General features: G+C 49.5%; 2 protein-coding genes across 3 annotated transcripts in view; both read left to right on the top strand.

Annotated features, from left to right (window-relative positions):
- The first annotated feature begins 1497 nt into the window (after window positions 1-1497).
- LOC122390851 lies at window positions 1498-6695 on the top strand. Its single transcript, XM_043384259.1, has 5 exons — window positions 1498-1951; window positions 5238-5404; window positions 5600-5773; window positions 6101-6404; window positions 6538-6695. Exons 1-5 carry the CDS (start codon window positions 1708-1710, stop codon window positions 6693-6695), a joined length of 1047 nt encoding a protein of 348 aa, XP_043240194.1. The 5' UTR covers window positions 1498-1707.
- Window positions 6696-16534: 9839 nt separating this feature from the next.
- The window catches only part of LOC122380651 (vesicle transport protein SEC20-like), a 118036-nt gene continuing 116545 nt past the window's right edge, over window positions 16535-18025 (top strand). For both annotated transcript variants that reach the window (XM_043364122.1, XM_043364037.1), the window contains exon 1: window positions 16535-16747. The gene's annotated coding sequence lies outside the window, so the exon portion shown is untranslated. The remainder of the gene's footprint in view (window positions 16748-18025) is intronic.

Below are 18025 nucleotides of genomic sequence, written 5' to 3'. Positions count from 1 at the left end.
CCGGCCGAGTAGCGCGGGCGCGGACTCGAGCGCGCGGACCAATCGGCAGCCGCCACGACCGCGGTGACCCCGCCGAGCTGACCGGCGCGGCGGTCGGGTCAGACAGTGCGCGCGGTGCGGCCGGTCGAGGCTGATGTGTTCTTTTTTTGGCGCTTATTTGAACTCTTTCGTTACGTATTTCATTCTTGCTTTTACGTTAATATACTACATTGGCGACGAGGATCAAGAATTAAGTTAACCCGCGCACCGACGGGGGTCTGCGCCAACTTAGTACCGACGGGGGGGGGGGCGGATGACCGCCCCCCCCTGAGATCTCGAGAACGAAGCAAGATAGCGACAAGCGGTAAACGGCATCGGATACGCACGGTCAAGATCTACAATTTTTACTAAGGTCATTTTCAGGTCAGGTCAAAGATGACGTCACAGGGGTCGAAAAAGTCAAAATGGCGGCGCTAAATATGGAGAGAGTTTTTCTCGAATAACTTTCGAATTAGTCAAGATAGGAACAAACTAAGGGCATCATCGTGATCCTCTCGTCAATCCGCATCGAATGATATATATGTTGACCTCGAAAGGTCAAGGTCAAAGGTTGACCTCAGGTCACGTGACCTCGAGGTCATCATGTATATCATTCGATGCGTCTTGATGAGCTGAACACAATGAGACCATCCACGCGTCTGTATCTTGTTCCTGTACGGAGTTATTGGCCAAAAACCTTTGGTGACCTTTGATGACGTCACATGACCTCACAGCTGCCCAACAGCAAAACAGACCTCAAGGTAGTGAAGGTTGATCGTATATGAAATGAAGTCATGTATGGTATATGGGGCCATTCCGACCCGTTTTAGTGGTAAAAACAGGGAGTTGATTTTTCCCCCATTGACTTATAATGGGGAGGTCGCGAAATTGACCTGACCTTAGGTCACCGATATCAAAATTCCGAGATATACAAATTGTAGCTACTAATGACCTAATAACATCCTGCGACTTTCAAAGGCCTCCGACATCTACTGTAGCTCTGGCACGGTGACAAAGTTGCAAAAAAGTGACTTGAGGTTGGGTCATTCAAAGTGACCTGGTGACCTGACCTTGAAAGGTAGGAGGTTCAAACTTGCACACCATGTGTAAAATTGATAAGGGAATAGTCATACCAAATTTCGCGGCGCTACGCGCCGCGGTTTTCCCGCTATTCGCGAAAAACCTCAGGGGGGGGGGCGGATATCCGCCCCCCCCGTCGGTGCGCGGGTTAATAGCGCTCAAGATATCAAGATGTATCAGGCACCAGCTCCGCCGGAGTTCCTCTCCAAGCCGGGACAGCGTCCTGGTAACTGGCAGGCGTGGTTCGAGGACTTCATCATGTACGGTGAGGCCAGCGGGTGGTCTGATTGGTCTGACCTCCGCAGGACGGCGTTTCTGTTGACATCTGTCGGTGCAGAGGCACGTCGTCTGTACCGCGCTGCAGTCTCAGTTGACGATGCTGACCGTAAGAGCGAAGGTAGCGTGTCTGATGATCATTCCGGAACGCACCTACGTTTTGATAAGGCCGTAAGCGTTCTCAAGAAACTGTTTGCCAGTGACGCTGATGTTCGTTCGGCACGTTTGCAGTTTCGACAGATTAAGCAGCGTCATGGAGAGTCCAATGTCATTTTTCTGGCAAACCTGAGGGAGGCAGTCGCAAAATGTAATTTTGGGGAACTGACTGATGAAATGCTGCGCGATGCTTTCATTGAAGGATGCATGTCTGATCCGTTACGTGACAAACTGATCATGACTGACCGACTGACCCTCTCCCAACTGGAGGAACTGGCCGCCGCGCACGATCGTGGTCTGCAGCGGAAGGCCTTGCTGCAGGGCACCGTGAGCTCTCAGTCACCAGCACCAGTGGAGGTCGCGTTCGCCGGACGCCGGACCAGCGCCCCAGCGCGGAGGACACCACAGAAACAGCTTGCAGGTGGGAAGTCTGGGACATGTCGAGCATGTGGTATGAAGGGCCACTGGGCTAAAGATAAAGTCTGTCGAGCAAAGTCTCAGAAGTGTTGGAAGTGTGGCTCTCTGGGCCACTTCAGCAACTGTTGTCCCAACCAGAGTAAGAGTGTCGATGCTGTACAAATTCTGTCAGTGTCTGCCCAAGATGTCAATGCTGTTCGTGAGGTGCCATGTCCGTACTACACCGTGACCATCAACAGACACCCAGTGAGGATGCTAGTCGACACCGGTTCTGCGGTAAGCATCATTCCAGCGAGGCTCTACCACCAGAACTTCAGCAGCGTTCAGCTGCGGCCAGCAGGTCCGCTGTCTCAGTGGAACGGCAGCGGCATCAACGTCCTGGGGAAGATGACTGTGACCGTCCGTGGATCTGACTCTGGAGAGGTGCTCGCGGACATCTACGTCGCGGTGGGACAGCTGCCACTCATGGGCAGGGACCTGCAGCAGCAGCTGGCACTGACCGTGCGTCACAGATTACAGATTACAGATATATTCAGACAAGGTCCTCTCAATAGTGAGGCTTTTCACATGTCCACGTCATGATAGTGTGATACAAAACGAGGAACAGTGTGCAGCACGCATAATTCCCACACACGCACCCATACATGCTATTGCTCATGTCTGTTGCTTAGACAGCAGCACCTTTCGGATGTTCGCCCGGTACGACAATGTCCCTGGTTCTACTCCAAGTTCGTTCATACGAGTCACACCTCGGTAGCACAATCTACGTCTTCCCGACTCCGTTCGAATGAAGGGGAGGGTGAGGTAGCTGGCCTGCCTAGTGTTGTGCCGGTGCCGCTGGCTAGCCCGCTGCCCCAGCGTACCTTTGAGGTACTCCGGCTGCTCCGACACAAAGATACGCTCGACAGCACTCACTGTGTGGTATGTTACCAAATCCTTGGCAGTCAACCACTTCAGCTGCTTGATGACAGCCGCCACGCTATCACGTCGTCGCCGACCGGACACAACGCGTGCACAAAAGTTTATAACTTTTTGCAGCCGTCCTAACTGCACCTCACCACACGAGCCGTACACCGACAGACAGTACCGTAGCACAGATACAACCAGGGCTTCAACTATCGGCTTCAGTGCTGACCGCGGTATAACGTGACGAGCGTGCAGTAGCGCTGTCAGCATCCCGGTACATTTCCGCGCCACACCGTCTACATGGGACACAAAGCTGAGGTGACGGTCGATCGTCACTCCTAGATTTTTAACAGTTTCTGACTCTGTAATGGTGGTAGAGCAGAAAGTCAGCGTGACAGGCGGTAAATTGCGAAGCATCGCTGGGGTACCGATCACAAGCATCTGTGTTTTCGCAGCATTAAGTCTCATTCCATTGTGGCAGAACCACTGATACATTCGACCCAGTGCATCCTCCATACGCGCGGTCAACAGATTCAAGTCGCTCTTCTTGCCAGTAACCATCAGCTGGGTGTCATCAGCATACTGGACTACCGTGACGTCATCGGGAACACACAGACACAGATCGTTTGAGTACAGCATGTACATGAGACAACTCAGGGCGCCGCCTTGGTATACGCCAATCGCGTTAGCCTTGCTGTCCGACAGCAGTGTCGAACCGTCCGCGCACCTCACTTGGACCTGCTGCGAGTGGTGAGCCAAATAGGCACGGAACCATGTGGTTTCGATACCGTACACAGACAATTTGTCGAGAAGTGTAACATGAGGAACAACATCAAAACATTTTGAGAGGTCTAGTAGTACCAAGATACAAATGTTACCATTGTCCATTGCCTGAAGAGCATGATCAGTAAAGACGTGAAGCGCGGTTTCCGTTGAACGTTGTTTTCTATAACCGTGTTGGGCGTCCGAGAGAAGGAAATTTTCTTCTAGATAAGAGACCAACTGTTTTTGCATAACACGTTCAACTAATTTCATAATCGCAGGCAGGATGGAGATGGGACGCGTGTCGGACGGCTCGGTAGCCCTCGTTCCTTTCGGAATTGGGGTAACCAGAGCGTGTTTCCAGTCCTGCGGTACTACTCCGTTAGAAAGGCTGGAGTTCACAACATCCAAAACCGCATGGCCAATCCCGGGAAAGAACTTCTGTAACATGCGCACACTGACACCGTCCTTGCCAGTCGACATAGATGGTTTCATCGACAGCAATGTGGCATAAAGAGTGTCCAAATCGGTAGGTTGCACCTCAAACGCACACGTCAAAACTCTCGGGAGTCGCGTGGGCACACGTACAGTAGCGGCGGGGACACTGGCTGCCGTGGAAGGACCGATCGCAACATAATAATCATTCAATGCATTCGGCGTGATTCTCGGTATCTCGCAGGACTGCTGCTTCCTGCCCACGACCGGCCGCAGCACTCGCCACAGCCCGCCCCGTTCACCGCGACTAACGGCGTTCATCCACGACGGCCAGACCTGGAGGTATCGAAGATGCTGCTTTGGGTTGAAGAGCATGCCGCAGTGCTTCCAGAAGCTGATGGAGTGTGTGCTGACCGGTGTTCCAGGGGTGCATGTGTACCTCGACGATGTGATCGTCACTGGGTGCAGCCGGCAAGAGCACGATGACCACCTCCAACAGGTTCTTCGGCGACTGGAGGACCACAACATCACGCTGAACCGTCAGAAGTGCAAGATCGGAGTGACGTCGGTGGACTTCCTGGGTTTCACCGTGACTGACGGCAGGATCTCCGTGTCGTCTGAGCGCGTCCAGGGCTTGCGTAGCCTGGCGGTGCCGAAGTCGAAGAAGGAGCTGCAGGCTGTGCTGGGTTCACTGGGCTTCTACTGTAAGTTTGTTCCAGGTTACAGTACCCGCGTCGAGTCTCTCAGACGCCAGCTGAGGAAGGACGCTCCAGAGTTCGCCTGGACTCCAGAGATGGATGCGGCGTTCAACGACGTCCGGCAGGCGATCCTCGACTCTGACGCCCTGTCGATGTTCGACCCCAGCCTGCCGACCGTTGTCACGACGGACGCCAGCGACGTCGGCTTGGGAGCAGTCTTGAGCCAGGTACATCCTGAGGGCGAGAGAGTCGTCGCCTTCGCTTCGTCCACGCTCAACGCTGCACAACGGAGGTACAGTGTCACAGAGCGTGAGGGGTTAGCGTGCGTCTGGGCCTGTGAAAAATGGCACAAATATCTGTGGGGTCAAGAGTTTGTGCTACGTACCGATCATGCTGCCTTGAAATCGCTGTTGACTGTCAGGGGTGTTGGTCGTGCCGGCATGAGGATGTCTCGCTGGGCGGTGCGCCTGATGAACTACTCGTTTGCAGTGGAACACGTCAAGGGCCAGCTGAACCCGTCTGACGGCCTCTCCAGACTGCCGGGACCGGAGCAAGAGGTCGAGGATGACGAGTCCGAGCTGGTGGCCTGCCTCGCCGACGAGACGTCAGCCGTCAGCCGTGAGGAGCTAGCAGTAGCGGGACGGGAAGACGCTGAGGTAAGGGCCCTGATGGACCAGATCCCTCGGGAGTGGCCCCGTCGCTTCAGTGATGTTGATGACGTCCTCAGGCCATATTTCCGCTGTAAGCAGGAGCTAGCTATCGACGGTGAGCTGATTTTGCGTGGTGAACGGATCGTGGTTCCCACTATGCTCAGACCTCGGTTGCTGACGCTGGCGCATGAATCCCACCAGGGCATCGTCCGGACCAAACAGCGGCTTCGAGCGCTGTTCTGGTGGCCCGGAATGGACGCAGCGGTGGAGACGACCATCAAGGAGTGCCCAGCCTGCATCGTGGCCGACAAGACGGCGAAGACGAGGTTCGCGCCACTCAGTCCTGTTCCCCTGCCAGCTGCAGCCTGGGATAAGGTGGGACTTGACTTCATCGGCCCGATGACAGGACCACCAAATCAAAGGTATGCGATAGTCCTCGTAGACTATTACTCGAAATGGCCAGAGATGGCGTTTGTCCGTGAACCGTCAAGTGATGCTGTCATTGACTTTCTGCTGACTGTGACGTCACGGGAGGGATGGCCAAGGGAGGTTGTCACTGATAACGGTACTCACTTCACATCTGTGAAGTTTGGACAGTTTCTGAAGAAGCATGGTGTCAAGCATGTCAGAGTGTCACCGTATCACCCTGCAGGTAGTGGTGCTGTAGAGCGTTTGAATCGTGACATCAAATCTGCTCTCCAGATGGCGGACCAGCAGTCGGTGGACCGCCGACAGTACCTGCAGTCCTACCTCCGCACGTACCGAGCGACGCCGCACGGAACGACCGGCCGGAGCCCGTCCGAGCTGCTCCAGGGCCGGCAGATGCGGACGGACCTGGACAGCGCAGTCGCACCGGAAGGTGGCAGCACCGGAGACGCCGCCTTGCGACAACGGGTCAGCCGAAAGCAGCGCCAGATGAAGCGACACTTCGACAAACGGAAGCGGGTCTGTGCACCGACCATCCAGGTGGGAGACTGGGTCCGGTATCGGGTGATGCCGCGGCCACGTAAAGGACGCCCGCGTTTCTCGTCACCGTGTCGTGTAACTGCTCGTCGTGGACCTGCTTCGTATGAGCTGGAGGGTGGAGTGCGTGTCCACGCGGAGCGCCTGTCTCGCTGCTCACCACCCGATCTTCCCAGGTCTGCACCGTCTCCTGGGTGCACTGGAGTACCGGAGGCCGAGGTGGACCTGCCCTGTCAGCCAGTCACAGATTCTGCTGCGTCGTCGACCGTCGGGCTGCGACGGCGAGCGCCAATCGCAGTCGACGCCGCTGCCAGCGCTGCCGCTGGTGACGTGACGTCGGAGCAGTCGTCCGTCGCCGGAGCAGCCGCAGCGCCTAGCTTACCTCGCGACGCTGGCGATGGTGCTGTTCATCGTGCTGGAGGAGATCACCAGGCGGAAACCGGGACGACGACGACCGAGCGTGCGGGTGACGAGTCGGCGTCACCTTCGGAGCCGGCTTCGCCGTATCGAACGCGTAGTGGACGTGTCGTACGTGCGCCGGATCGCTTTGTTTAAGGGGGAAGAAAAGTGTGGTATCGTGATCCTGTGTTGGGAACTTTACATCATGCCGTGCCTGTGTGCGCCGGGCGGCGCCGGCCGAGTAGCGCGGGCGCGGACTCGAGCGCGCGGACCAATCGGCAGCCGCCACGACCGCGGTGACCCCGCCGAGCTGACCGGCGCGGCGGTCGGGTCAGACAGTGCGCGCGGTGCGGCCGGTCGAGGCTGATGTGTTCTTTTTTTGGCGCTTATTTGAACTCTTTCGTTACGTATTTCATTCTTGCTTTTACGTTAATATACTACACCTGCCCTATCCTAGGGTCGTACGCCTTGTTATGTCCTGCCCTACTATACCCTTAGGATATGTGACCTGCCCAGTGCCCTGTCCTAAGGTCTTGTACCTTGCCCTGCCGTTCCTTCAGGCCCTGCGCCCTGCTCTGCATTCAGGGCCAGGCCCTGTGACCCTCTCTGCCCTGCCCACTGCCCAGTGCCCTCAAACCCGATACCTTGTTGTCTTCCCGTCTTGGACCCGTTCGGTGCTGCTGCCGGTTAGGTGCTGGGCCCGGATTTCGGGAAAATTGTGCATATCTAGTCCTGTTCCTTGCCCTGCCCTCAGAATTCAGATCCAATAATACTCAGATCCAATAAACAATACGACCTATTGATAAAAAAATCAAATATAGGTAAGACTTAAGCTAAAGCTGGAGAAGATTTTCCCTGGACCTGGCGGAACCCAGGGAGGCGAGGCGAGTTATCACAAGCAACATAAGTGTCACCTTTAATCCCTTCCGCTCCCCCTCCCCTGTGGCACCGGGTGAGTATTGAAGCATCCAAGAGCGCAGCATCCAAGGGACGCAACATCCAAAACCTTAGCATCCAGTTATCAAAACGTCCAAATAACATCCAAAATCGACCCCTTAGGGATGATTCAGAGCATCCAAGAGCGAAACATCCAGGGCAAAGCCAAAAAAGCGACCGTGGTCATCGACCTCGACTCATGCACCCGGTCGGTTTGTACCGTCATTGAGATGTGAATCAAATCGCTGAGTGCCGAGGAGCTGCGAGCAGAGCAGCTCAAGGATGAGCGGTTGGAGCCAATTATACGATTTAATGCATACTTATGTGTCATATGCATAGGCAGAAGGATGTGGGCATGCGTTTCATGATCGAAGAATATGCCTACTACCGCGTAACTTCTTCGTTTTTTCCAACTAAATATTAATTATTCTCCCTCGTTCTTAAACTACAGTGGCCGAAATCCCACGACAGGAACGCAGATTTGGGGGTAAGTGGGTATTGGCGACCAGACTCAAGCAAAGGTTTGTGGCGACGCCCTGGAAAAGTGTCCCTAGAAGCAGGGCTGCGGAGTCGATGGGTTTTCGGCGACTCCGACTCCGACTCCGGCTTTCAAAAACCAGCTCCGACTCCGACTCCGACTCTGGGCAGAATTGTCGACTCCGACCGACTCCAACTCCCGACTCCGACTCCGCAGACCTATCAGGGCTGCGGAGTCGACAGATTTTCGGTGACTCCGACTCCGACTCCGGCTCGGGTTTCTAAAATCGACTCCGACTCCGACTCCGGTTACAACTGTCGACTCTGACCGACTCCGACTCCGACTCCGACTCCGCAGCCCTGCCTAGAAGTTCTGAAACCGTGGTGACGCCGCTGCTGGGACATGTTACATGCTACTTAGTCGGCTCCCAAGTAGGTAGGTACAATGGCTCCACCTGACTGACCTCGTCTATCTGACTTTCGAAGTTTCGATCATCCATTCCATGTATAAATTCGTCATTCACTTGATGGCAGGGTTGTGCTCGACTAAAAAAAAATTGCCGACTCGACTCATCATTCAACTTCAGAAAGCCCTGACTCAGCTCTGTTTCAAACAAGGAGCTGATTTTTCCCTTGACTCGACTCATGACTCAAGCGGCTCAATGAAAATATGAGTCGACTCAAACTTGACTCAAAATTGACTCAGACAAAAAAGTTGTTGAGCGGGGGGGGAGTGGAAAAAAAATCCGGCAGCAGGGCCAGGGCTAAGCTGTTAAGCGGTGGGGGGGGGATGATAAGCTTATGCCTTATATATATATATATATATATATATATATATATATATATATATATATATATATATTGTTACCGGTCGCGTGTACTTTCCGGTTACCAGCTCGATAGTCTCGTTAACGGCAAAAAAACTGTATTGCCACTTCAACCGCGACAACACCTCCCCGCGGGTTCCCAAGCTCGACTGCCTTCCCGCCGCCAGGGTATATTGAGTGAAGGGTAGGACGAACTTTGGTAGGAATTTCTAGTATAACTACTAGAAAACCTACTATATGTGGTCGGGACTAGCGAAAAGTTAGTTCAAGCTAGAATATGGTAGCGCTTATGGTTGGCAGTCATGACGCGCACGTGACATTCATTTCTTAAATTTCTCAAATAGCAGGTTTTAGGGGCCGATTAGTGGGCAGATACATTCAATTAGCTATTAATAATTGATTATGCAAACATTCAAGAATCTACATTATTCAATTCTAGCCAAAATCACGCGCCACTCCCAGGATTCGAACTCACGACCCTCGGATCCGTAGCCCGATACGCTACCGACTGCGCTACCGAGGACCGCGCGCCGACGATCGGAGAGGCGGATCGCGGGTGCTGGCGTGCAGAGAAATCTTTACCCTGTACGCCGTAGAAGATCGGCTGGGTTTCGTAAAAAATGGTAGAGGAATTGTCGAAAGAAAATTCATCGATCTATCATTTGAGACTAAGAACAATTGATTCCTTCAAAGGTTGACCGAGATATCGCTCGCCGAAAACAGGCCATTTAACATGTAAACCCTATGGGCTGGTAGGAAATGTACGCCGTGGAGCAGCAGTGCTACCAACTAACTTCGGCGGGGGCCGTCCCGCCGCGTCTCTCGCCGCGCCGCGTCGCGCGGCGTCGCCATGGCAACGGACAGTGGAGATGCAAACGCCGACACAAGATATCTATGATGGGCGCGCGGCGCAGGGCGGCTTGGCAACAAAGAACCAAACATTTTTACTCTGTTACAATATATATATATATATATATATATATATATATATATATATATATATATATATATATATATATATATATATATATATATATATATATATATATATATATATATATATATATGACCCGACTCATGAGTCAAGCACAACCCTGCTTGATGGTCTGATATTTCTTCATGGTTTTATTCGGCAGTGTATATAAATAGGATTTGCGGAGGAAGATAAGCGCAGCCGAAGATTTGCGGATGAAGATATGCGCAGACGAAGATTTGCGGACGAACATTTGCGGGGACGAAGATTTGCGGACGAAGATATTCGTAGACGAAGATTTGCGTGGACGAAGAAATACGGACGAAGATTTGCGTAGACGAGGAAATGCGCGGACGAAAAAATGCGCCGACGAAGAAATGCGCTACGATACGAATATTTGTGCCTACGAAGAAATGCAAGACGAAGCAATGCGACACGAATAAATGCGCCGACGAAGATTTGCGGACGAAGAAATGCGGACGAAATACTGCGCGACGAAGAAATGCCTGGAAATGCCATTCAAAGATACGGCCTTAGCTCTGTTCGCACCCCGTTTATTTATCAGCAGGCTGCGACCATGCTGCTACTTCTTGGCTCCTCATTGGTCGAATTCAAATGTAACGGAAGTTGGCACAGATTCAGCACAGGTTCAGCACAGCACAGATTCGGTAGGGGGAAAAAAGGCCCCGGTAGAGGGAAACCTTTATGACCCGCTTTCTCCTAGAAATGACGTCACAAAGAGGTAAAAATGGGTATCAATCGAAGGCTCTCGTTTACCCAGACACAGTCCTGCAGGAAAATTTCACTTTTTCCCCATAGGAAAGTTTTTACGGGAAAATCAAAATTTTGGGTCAATGGGGGGTCCCCCCCCGATTTCGTTCAAAATCGGCACAAAGGTGCCCCACCACCAGCCGAGAAATTTTCCCCATAACGGTCCCCGTTGCATTGACGTTTAAGGCCCGTAAAGCCCCCTAGACTCGTAAAATATCCGTAAAATCGCCTTTGTACGGACAAAAAAGTGGTGCTATGGTAAAAATGGGTATCAATCGAAAGCTCTCGTTTACCCAGACACAGTCCTGCAGGAAAATTTCACTTTTTCCCCATAGGAAAGTTTGTACGGGAAAATAAAAATTTTGGGTCAATGGGGGTCCCCCCCGATTTCGTTCAAAATCGGCACACAGGTGCCCCACCACCAGCCGAGAAACTTTCCCCAAAACGGTCCCCGTTGCATTGACGTTTAAGGCCCGTAAAGCCCCCTAGACTCGTAAAATATCCGTAAAATCGCCTTTGTACGGACAAGAAAGTGGTGCTATGGTAAAAATGGGTATCAATCGAAAGCTCTCGTTTACCCAGACACAGCCCTGCAGGAAAATTTCACTTTTTCCCCATAGGAAAGTTTGTACGGGAAAATCAAAATTTTGGGTCAATGGGGAGTCCCCCCCCGATTTCGTTCAAAATCGGCACACAGGTGCCCCACCACCAGCCGAGAAACTTTCCCCAAAACGGTCCCCGTTGCATTGACGTTTAAGGCCCGTAAAGCCCCCTAGACTCGTAAAATATCCGTAAAATCGCCTTTGTACGGACAAAAAAGTGGTGCTATGGTAAAAATGGGTATCAATCGAAAGCTCTCGTTTACCCAGACACAGTCCTGCAGGAAAATTTCTCTTTTTCCCCATAGGAAAGTTTGTACGGGGAAATCAAAATTTTGGGTCAATGGGGGGTCCCCCCCGATTTCGTTCAAAATCGGCACACAGGTGCCCCACCACCAGCCGAGAAACTTTCCCCAAAACGGTCCCCGTTGCATTGACGTTTAAGGCCCGTAAAGCCCCCTAGACTCGTAAAATATCCGTAAAATCGCCTTTGTACGGACAAAAAAGTGGTGCTATGGTGAAAATGGGTATCAATCGAAAGCTCTCGTTTACCCAGACACAGTCCTGCAGGAAAATTTCACTTTTTCCCCATAGGAAAGTTTGTACGGGAAAATCAAAATTTTGGGTCAATGGGGGGTCCCCCCCCGATTTCGTTCAAAATCGGCACACAGGTGCCCCACCACCAGCCGAGAAACTCTCCCCAAAACGGTCCCCGTTGCATTGACGTTTAAGGCCCGTAAAGCCCCCTAGACTCGTAAAATATCCGTAAAATCGCCTTTGTACGGACCAAAAAGTGGTGCTATGGTAAAAATGGGTATCAATCGAAAGCTCTCGTTTACCCAGACACAGTCCTGCAGGAAAATTTCACTTTTTCCCCATAGGAAAGTTTTTAAGGGAAAATCAAAATTTTGGGTCAATGGGGGGTTTCCCCCGATTTCGTTCAAAATCGGCACACAGGTGCCCAACCACCAGCCGAGAAACTTTCCCCAAAACGGTCCCCGTTGCATTGACGTTTAAGGCTCATAAAGCCCCCTAGACTCGTAAAATATCCGTAAAATCGCCTTTGTACGGACAAAAAAGTGGTGCTATGGTAAAAATGGGTATCACTCGAAAGCTCTCGTTTACCCAGACACAGTCCTTCAGGAAAATTTCACTTTTTTCCATAGGAAAGTTTGTACGGGAAAATCAAAATTTGGGGTCAATGGGGGGTCCCCCCCCCGATTTCGTTCAAAATCGGCACACAGGTGCCCCACCACCAGCCGAGAAACTTTCCCCAAAACGGTCCCCGTTGCATTGACGTTTAAGGCCCGTAAAGCCCCCTAGACTCGTAAAATATCCGTAAAATCGCCTTTGTACGGACAAAAAAGTGGTGCTATGGTAAAAAAGGTATCAATCGAAAGCTCTCGTTTACCCAGACACATTCCTGCAGGACAATTTCACTTTTTCCCCATAGGAAAGTTTGTACAGGAAAATCAAAATTTGGGGTCAATGGGGCCCCCCCCCCCGATTTCGTTCAAAATCGGCACACAGGTGCCCCACCACCAGCCGAGAAACTTACCCCAAAACGGTCCTCGTTGCATTGACGTTTAAGGCCAGTAAAGCCCCCTAGACTCGTAAAATATCCGTAAAATCGCCTTTGTACGGACAAAAAAGTGGTGCTATGGTAAAAATGGGTATCAATTGAAAGCTCTCGTTTACCCAATACCCAGACACAGTCCTGCAGGACAATTTCACTTTTTCCCCATAGGAAAGTTTTTACGGGAAAATCAAAATTTTGGGTCAATGGGGGGTCCCCCCGATTTCGTTCAAAATCGGCACACAGGTGCCCCACCACCAGCCGAGAAACTTTCCCCAAAACGGTCCCCGTTGCATTGAAGTTTAAGGCCCGTAAAGCCCCCTAGACTCGTAAAATATCCGTAAAATCGCCTTTGTACGGACAAAAAAGTGGTGCTATGGTAAAAATGGGTATCAATCGAAAGCTCTCGTTTACCCAGACACAGTCCTGCAGGAAAATTTCACTTTTCCCCATAGGAAAGTTTTTACTGGAAAATCAAAATTTTGGGTCAATGGGGGTCCCCCCCGATTTCGTTCAAAATCGGCACACAGGTGCCGATTTTGATTTTCCCGTAACAGAAATTTTGATTTTCCCGTAAAAACTTTCCTATGGGGAAAAATTGAAATTTTCCTGCAGGACTGTGTCTGGGTAAACGAGAGCTTTCGATTGATACCCATTTTTACCATAGCACCACTTTTTGGTCCGTACAAAGGCGATTTTACGGATATTTTACGAGTCTAGGGGGCTTTACGGGCCTTAAACGTCAATGCAACGGGGACCGTTTTGGGGAAAGTTTCTCGGCTGGTGGTGGGGCACCCGTGTGCCGATTTTGAACGAAATCAGAGGGGACCCCCTATTGACCCAAAATTTTGATTTTTCCGTACAAACTTTCCTATGGGGAAAAAGTGAAATTTTCCTGCAGGACTGTGTCTGGGTAAACGAGAGCTTTCGATTGATATCCATTTTTACCATAGCACCACTTTTTGGTCCGTACAAAGGCGATTTTACGGATATTTTACGAGTCTAGAGGGCTTTACGGGCCTTAAACGTCAATGCAACGGGGACCGTTTTGGGGAAAGTTTCTCGTCTGGTGGTGGGGCACCCGTGTGCCGATTTTGAACGAAATCGGAGGGGATCCCCCATCAACCCAAAATTTAGATTTTCCCGTAAAAACTTTCCCATGGGGAAAAAAGAAATTTTTCTGCAGGACTTTGTCTGGGTAAACGAGAGCTTTCGATTGATACCCATTTTTACCATAGCACCACTTTTTGGTCCGTACAAAGGCGATTTTACGGATATTTTACGAGTCTAGGGGCTTTACGGACCTTAAACGTCAATGCAACGGGGACCGTTTTGGGGAAAGTTTCTCGTCTGGTGGTGGGGCACCCGTGTGCCGATTTTGAACGAAATCGGAGGGGACCCCCCATTGACCCAAAATTTTGATTTTCCCGTAAAAACTTTCCTATGGGGGAAAAAGTGAAATTTTCCTGCAGGACTGTGTCTGGGTAAACGAGAGCTTTCGATTGATACCCATTTTTACCATAGCACCACTTTTTGTTCCGTACAAAGGCGATTTTACGGATATTTTACGAGTCTAGGGGGCTTTACGGGCCTTAAACGTCAATGCAACGGGGACCGTTTTGGGGAAAGTTTCTCGTCTGGTGGTGGGGCACCCGTGTGCCGATTTTGAACGAAATCGGAGGGGACCCCCATTGACCCAAAATTTTGATTTTCCCGTAAAAACTTTCCTATGGGGAAAAAGTGAAATTTTCCTGCAGGAATGTGTCTTGGTAAACCAGAGCTTTCGATTGATACCCATTTTTACCCTAGCACCACTTTTTGGTCCGTACAAAGGCGATTTTACGGATATTTTACGAGTCTAGGGGGCTTTACGGGCCTTAAAGGGACCCTCCCACCTTAACATTAGATTTGAGTTGAGATAGCCAAATTGGTGGCCATGGCCTGAAAATACCGGTTTGGGCACTCACAACATCGAAAAATGCTTTAATTCGGAGATATCGAATTTCAAACTTGCAGTTTTCGGATTCTAAGGGGCTAATGCATTGGTATGCCCCCTTAGAATTTGTGACGTCAGCGGAGATCTAACGATTTTAAATCTTTTACTAAAACGTTTGGTAGCACGCGGTGGTATATGCTGCTTTGCGCGCAACAAATGCCGCACTTTCAAATAAAGTCGCTAGGAACAGCGGAGATCCCAAAAAGTAAACAAAAGTAAAAGGCTAATATCTTGAAAACCGGTGAATATTTTTCGATGAAATTTGGTAGATATTCGTTTTTGCTCTTTCTGAACCGAGCGACATCACTTTCATGCCAATTCATTAACTTTTTTGAAGGTGGGAGGGTCCCTTTAAACGTCAATGCAACGGGGACCGTTTTGGGGAAAGTTTCTCGTCTGGTGGTGGGGCACCCGTGTGCCGATTTTGAACGAAATCGGAGGGGACCCCTCATTGACCCAAAATTTTGATTTTCCCGTAAAAACTTTCCTATGGGGAAAAAGTGAAATTTTCCTGCAGGACTGTGTCTGGGTAAACGAGAGCTTTCGATTGGTGTGGTTTTTACCCGTTTGTGACGTCATTTCTAGGGAAAAACGGGTCATAAAGGTTTCCCTCTACCGGGGCCTTTTTTCCCCCTACCGAATCTGTGCCAACTTCCGTTACATGAATTCAAATGGTCTATTCGCTAGACCAATGAGAGGCCAAGCTGCGCCAGCAATAACTTCCTTATATGGGGAATACCGACAGCACGCTGATATAAAAACAGCGAGCGAACAGGGCCCAGGATTCAAAGATTTGTCCCTTGGTGGTACATACTCGATTCCATGACGGTTTTTCGTCCGCAGATTTTCGTCCGACTTTTTTTCGTCTCGCATTTTTTCGTCTGTACATTTTTTCGTCTGTGCATTTTTTCGTCTGTACATTTTTTCGTCTGTACATTTTATCGTCCGGACATTTTTTCGTTCGTATATTTTTTCGTCTGTGCGTTTTTTCGTCCGGACATTTTTTCGTCTACAATTTTAGCGTAACCCTTAACCTAACCTAACCTAACCTAACCTTTAACCTAACCTAACCTAACCTAACCTAACCTAACCTAACCTAACCTAACCTAACCTAACCTAACCTAAACTTACCTAACCTTACCTACTGATGTTTGCCTACCAGGGGATAAGGAAAAAGTTACTTGCATGAATAGATTGCAAGCAATGGTAAGTCAAATATTTTTAGGTTAAGTGGTTATGCATCAGGCTTCAGGCCTTCGGCCTGAAGCCAGATACACAACCACTTAACCTAAAAATATTTGACTTACCATTGCCTGTAATCTCTCCTAAGGCAATGCCTTCGGCACTGCACTGCTTCGCCCCGAGTATTATTATGACGTCATTTGCCTCCACAGTTGAATAGCATTGTAGTATATTTTCACTCAACCTTGGGTGAACAGACGTAAAATTTATTGAACGAAAAAATGTCCGGACGAAAATATGTACAGACGAAAAAATATACGAACGAAAAAATGTCCGGACGAAAAAATGTACAGACGAAAAAATGTACAGACGAAAAAATGCACAGACGAAAAAATGTACAGACGAAAAAATGCGAGACGAATAAAAGTCGGACGAAAATCTGCGGGCGAAAAACTGTCCGACGAAAAAATGTCAGACGAAATTTTGTCCGGACACGTACATACTCTGCCTTGCCTTGTGTGGTGTATCCTCTTGGTTTGCTCTCGGTAATAATTTTTACGACCCGTATTTTTCGATGGAATCAGAATGGTGCCAAAGTGGTACCAAAATAATGGAATAATTGGGTGGTAGAAGTGTGGCGTACAAAACCGGTGAGTGTGTTTGACCCAGCTGACTCAGCTGCATCCCCAGTCATTTCAACCTAGTATGGCATGTTTTTGTTAATTTTGACAACTTAGGACATCAATCAACAAATCTTGAATCGTTTGTGCCAATTCATTATAAACCTTTGTCTGAGAGAGCAAAAATAAAAAATGAGTTGCTGGGACACTTGTTCCCTGAAAATGTAAACATTGTATTATGGTGTCATATTTCCATATGTAATTCTGTATTTTGATTATTTATATTTTTCCTTGATATGTGTGTTGTTTAGAGTACAGTTTTGGCTTATAGTTTCAATGCTTTGAATGTTATATGGGTATTTGGTAAAAGTATACATTAAGTCCGAGTGACTGTTAAATAAAGTTTTCATGGGTACCCGTCAATATTCGTGGAGATTTGGGTCGATATTTGTCCCACAACTGATTTCCTAGAAATCATTACCTTTTCATAAACCATGCACCCTAGGCTGTTCACAGTTGAAATTATTCAAAAATGCCATTGCGCATGCGCGTAAAATGGTCCGTGACCCAGAAAAAATACAATTTTCCTCTGGGTCATGCATTATCAAACCAGATACGTTCACTCACCTCATGTGCGATATAACCCCCTTATCGACAATGACCTTCTCCACACGTAGGCGGAAAGACTTGCATGTCTTGATGATGTAGATGGGCAGAATTTCTCTTCTGGGTCACGATTTTTTTCCTGGGTCACGCTAAAATTTGTGGCCCAGAAGAAAAAAATGCGTGACCCAGGGGAATGGTTTTTACAGTTTTCCGAATATGGCAAGTTTGTTATCGAATACTAATCTCCAAGTACATCTTATCTGGAGTACCTGAGCACGCAGCAACACGACACTGTGATTCTTTTCGACACTTACCAGCCACAAGCCACAAGGGCGTGTGACCCAGAATAAAGAAATCTTATGGCACGCAGGAGATGATTTCCCCTGGGTTCGCCCAGCCCAACTGACAGTTTTCAGTTTCCGTCCCCGCTCTCTGCGCCTTCACGGGATAGGACCATATGCACGGTTCGTCGGAAGGTCATCTCAGGCTCAAAAGAAACGGTATATACCATTCGAAAGCTGACGGTGAGCTGAATCCAAAAATGTATTTTTTATCAAAATCGATCGATGGCCTTTTTTGAAAATTGCGTTTTTGTAAAAACTTAATAATCTTTTATTCAACGGGCTGTCCTGGACATTCTTGAAAACATAAACATGTATTTTTGAGTTCCAGTGAAAGCTGAACGCCAAAAGAACAATATTT

The sequence above is a fragment of the Amphibalanus amphitrite genome, unplaced genomic scaffold (assembly GCF_019059575.1).
Source record: "Amphibalanus amphitrite isolate SeventyFive unplaced genomic scaffold, NRLGWU_Aamphi_draft 000001F_arrow, whole genome shotgun sequence".
NCBI lineage: Eukaryota > Metazoa > Arthropoda > Thecostraca > Balanomorpha > Balanidae > Amphibalanus > Amphibalanus amphitrite.
Note: the sequence above shows the minus strand (reverse complement) of the source record. Positions and strands in the feature narration are given on the sequence as shown.

Excerpts from the sequence above, each read along its gene's own strand:
- LOC122390851 (XM_043384259.1), top strand. The coding sequence starts at position 1,708 with ATGCTGCGCGATGCTTTCATTGAAGGATGCATGTCTGATCCGTTACGT. Across the intron at positions 1,952-5,237 it reads ACCACAGAAACAGCTTGCAG|TGGAACACGTCAAGGGCCAG; the intron begins GTGGGAAGTCTG and ends ACTCGTTTGCAG. Across the intron at positions 6,405-6,537 it reads TCGGGTGATGCCGCGGCCAC|GTCTGCACCGTCTCCTGGGT; the intron begins GTAAAGGACGCC and ends CGATCTTCCCAG.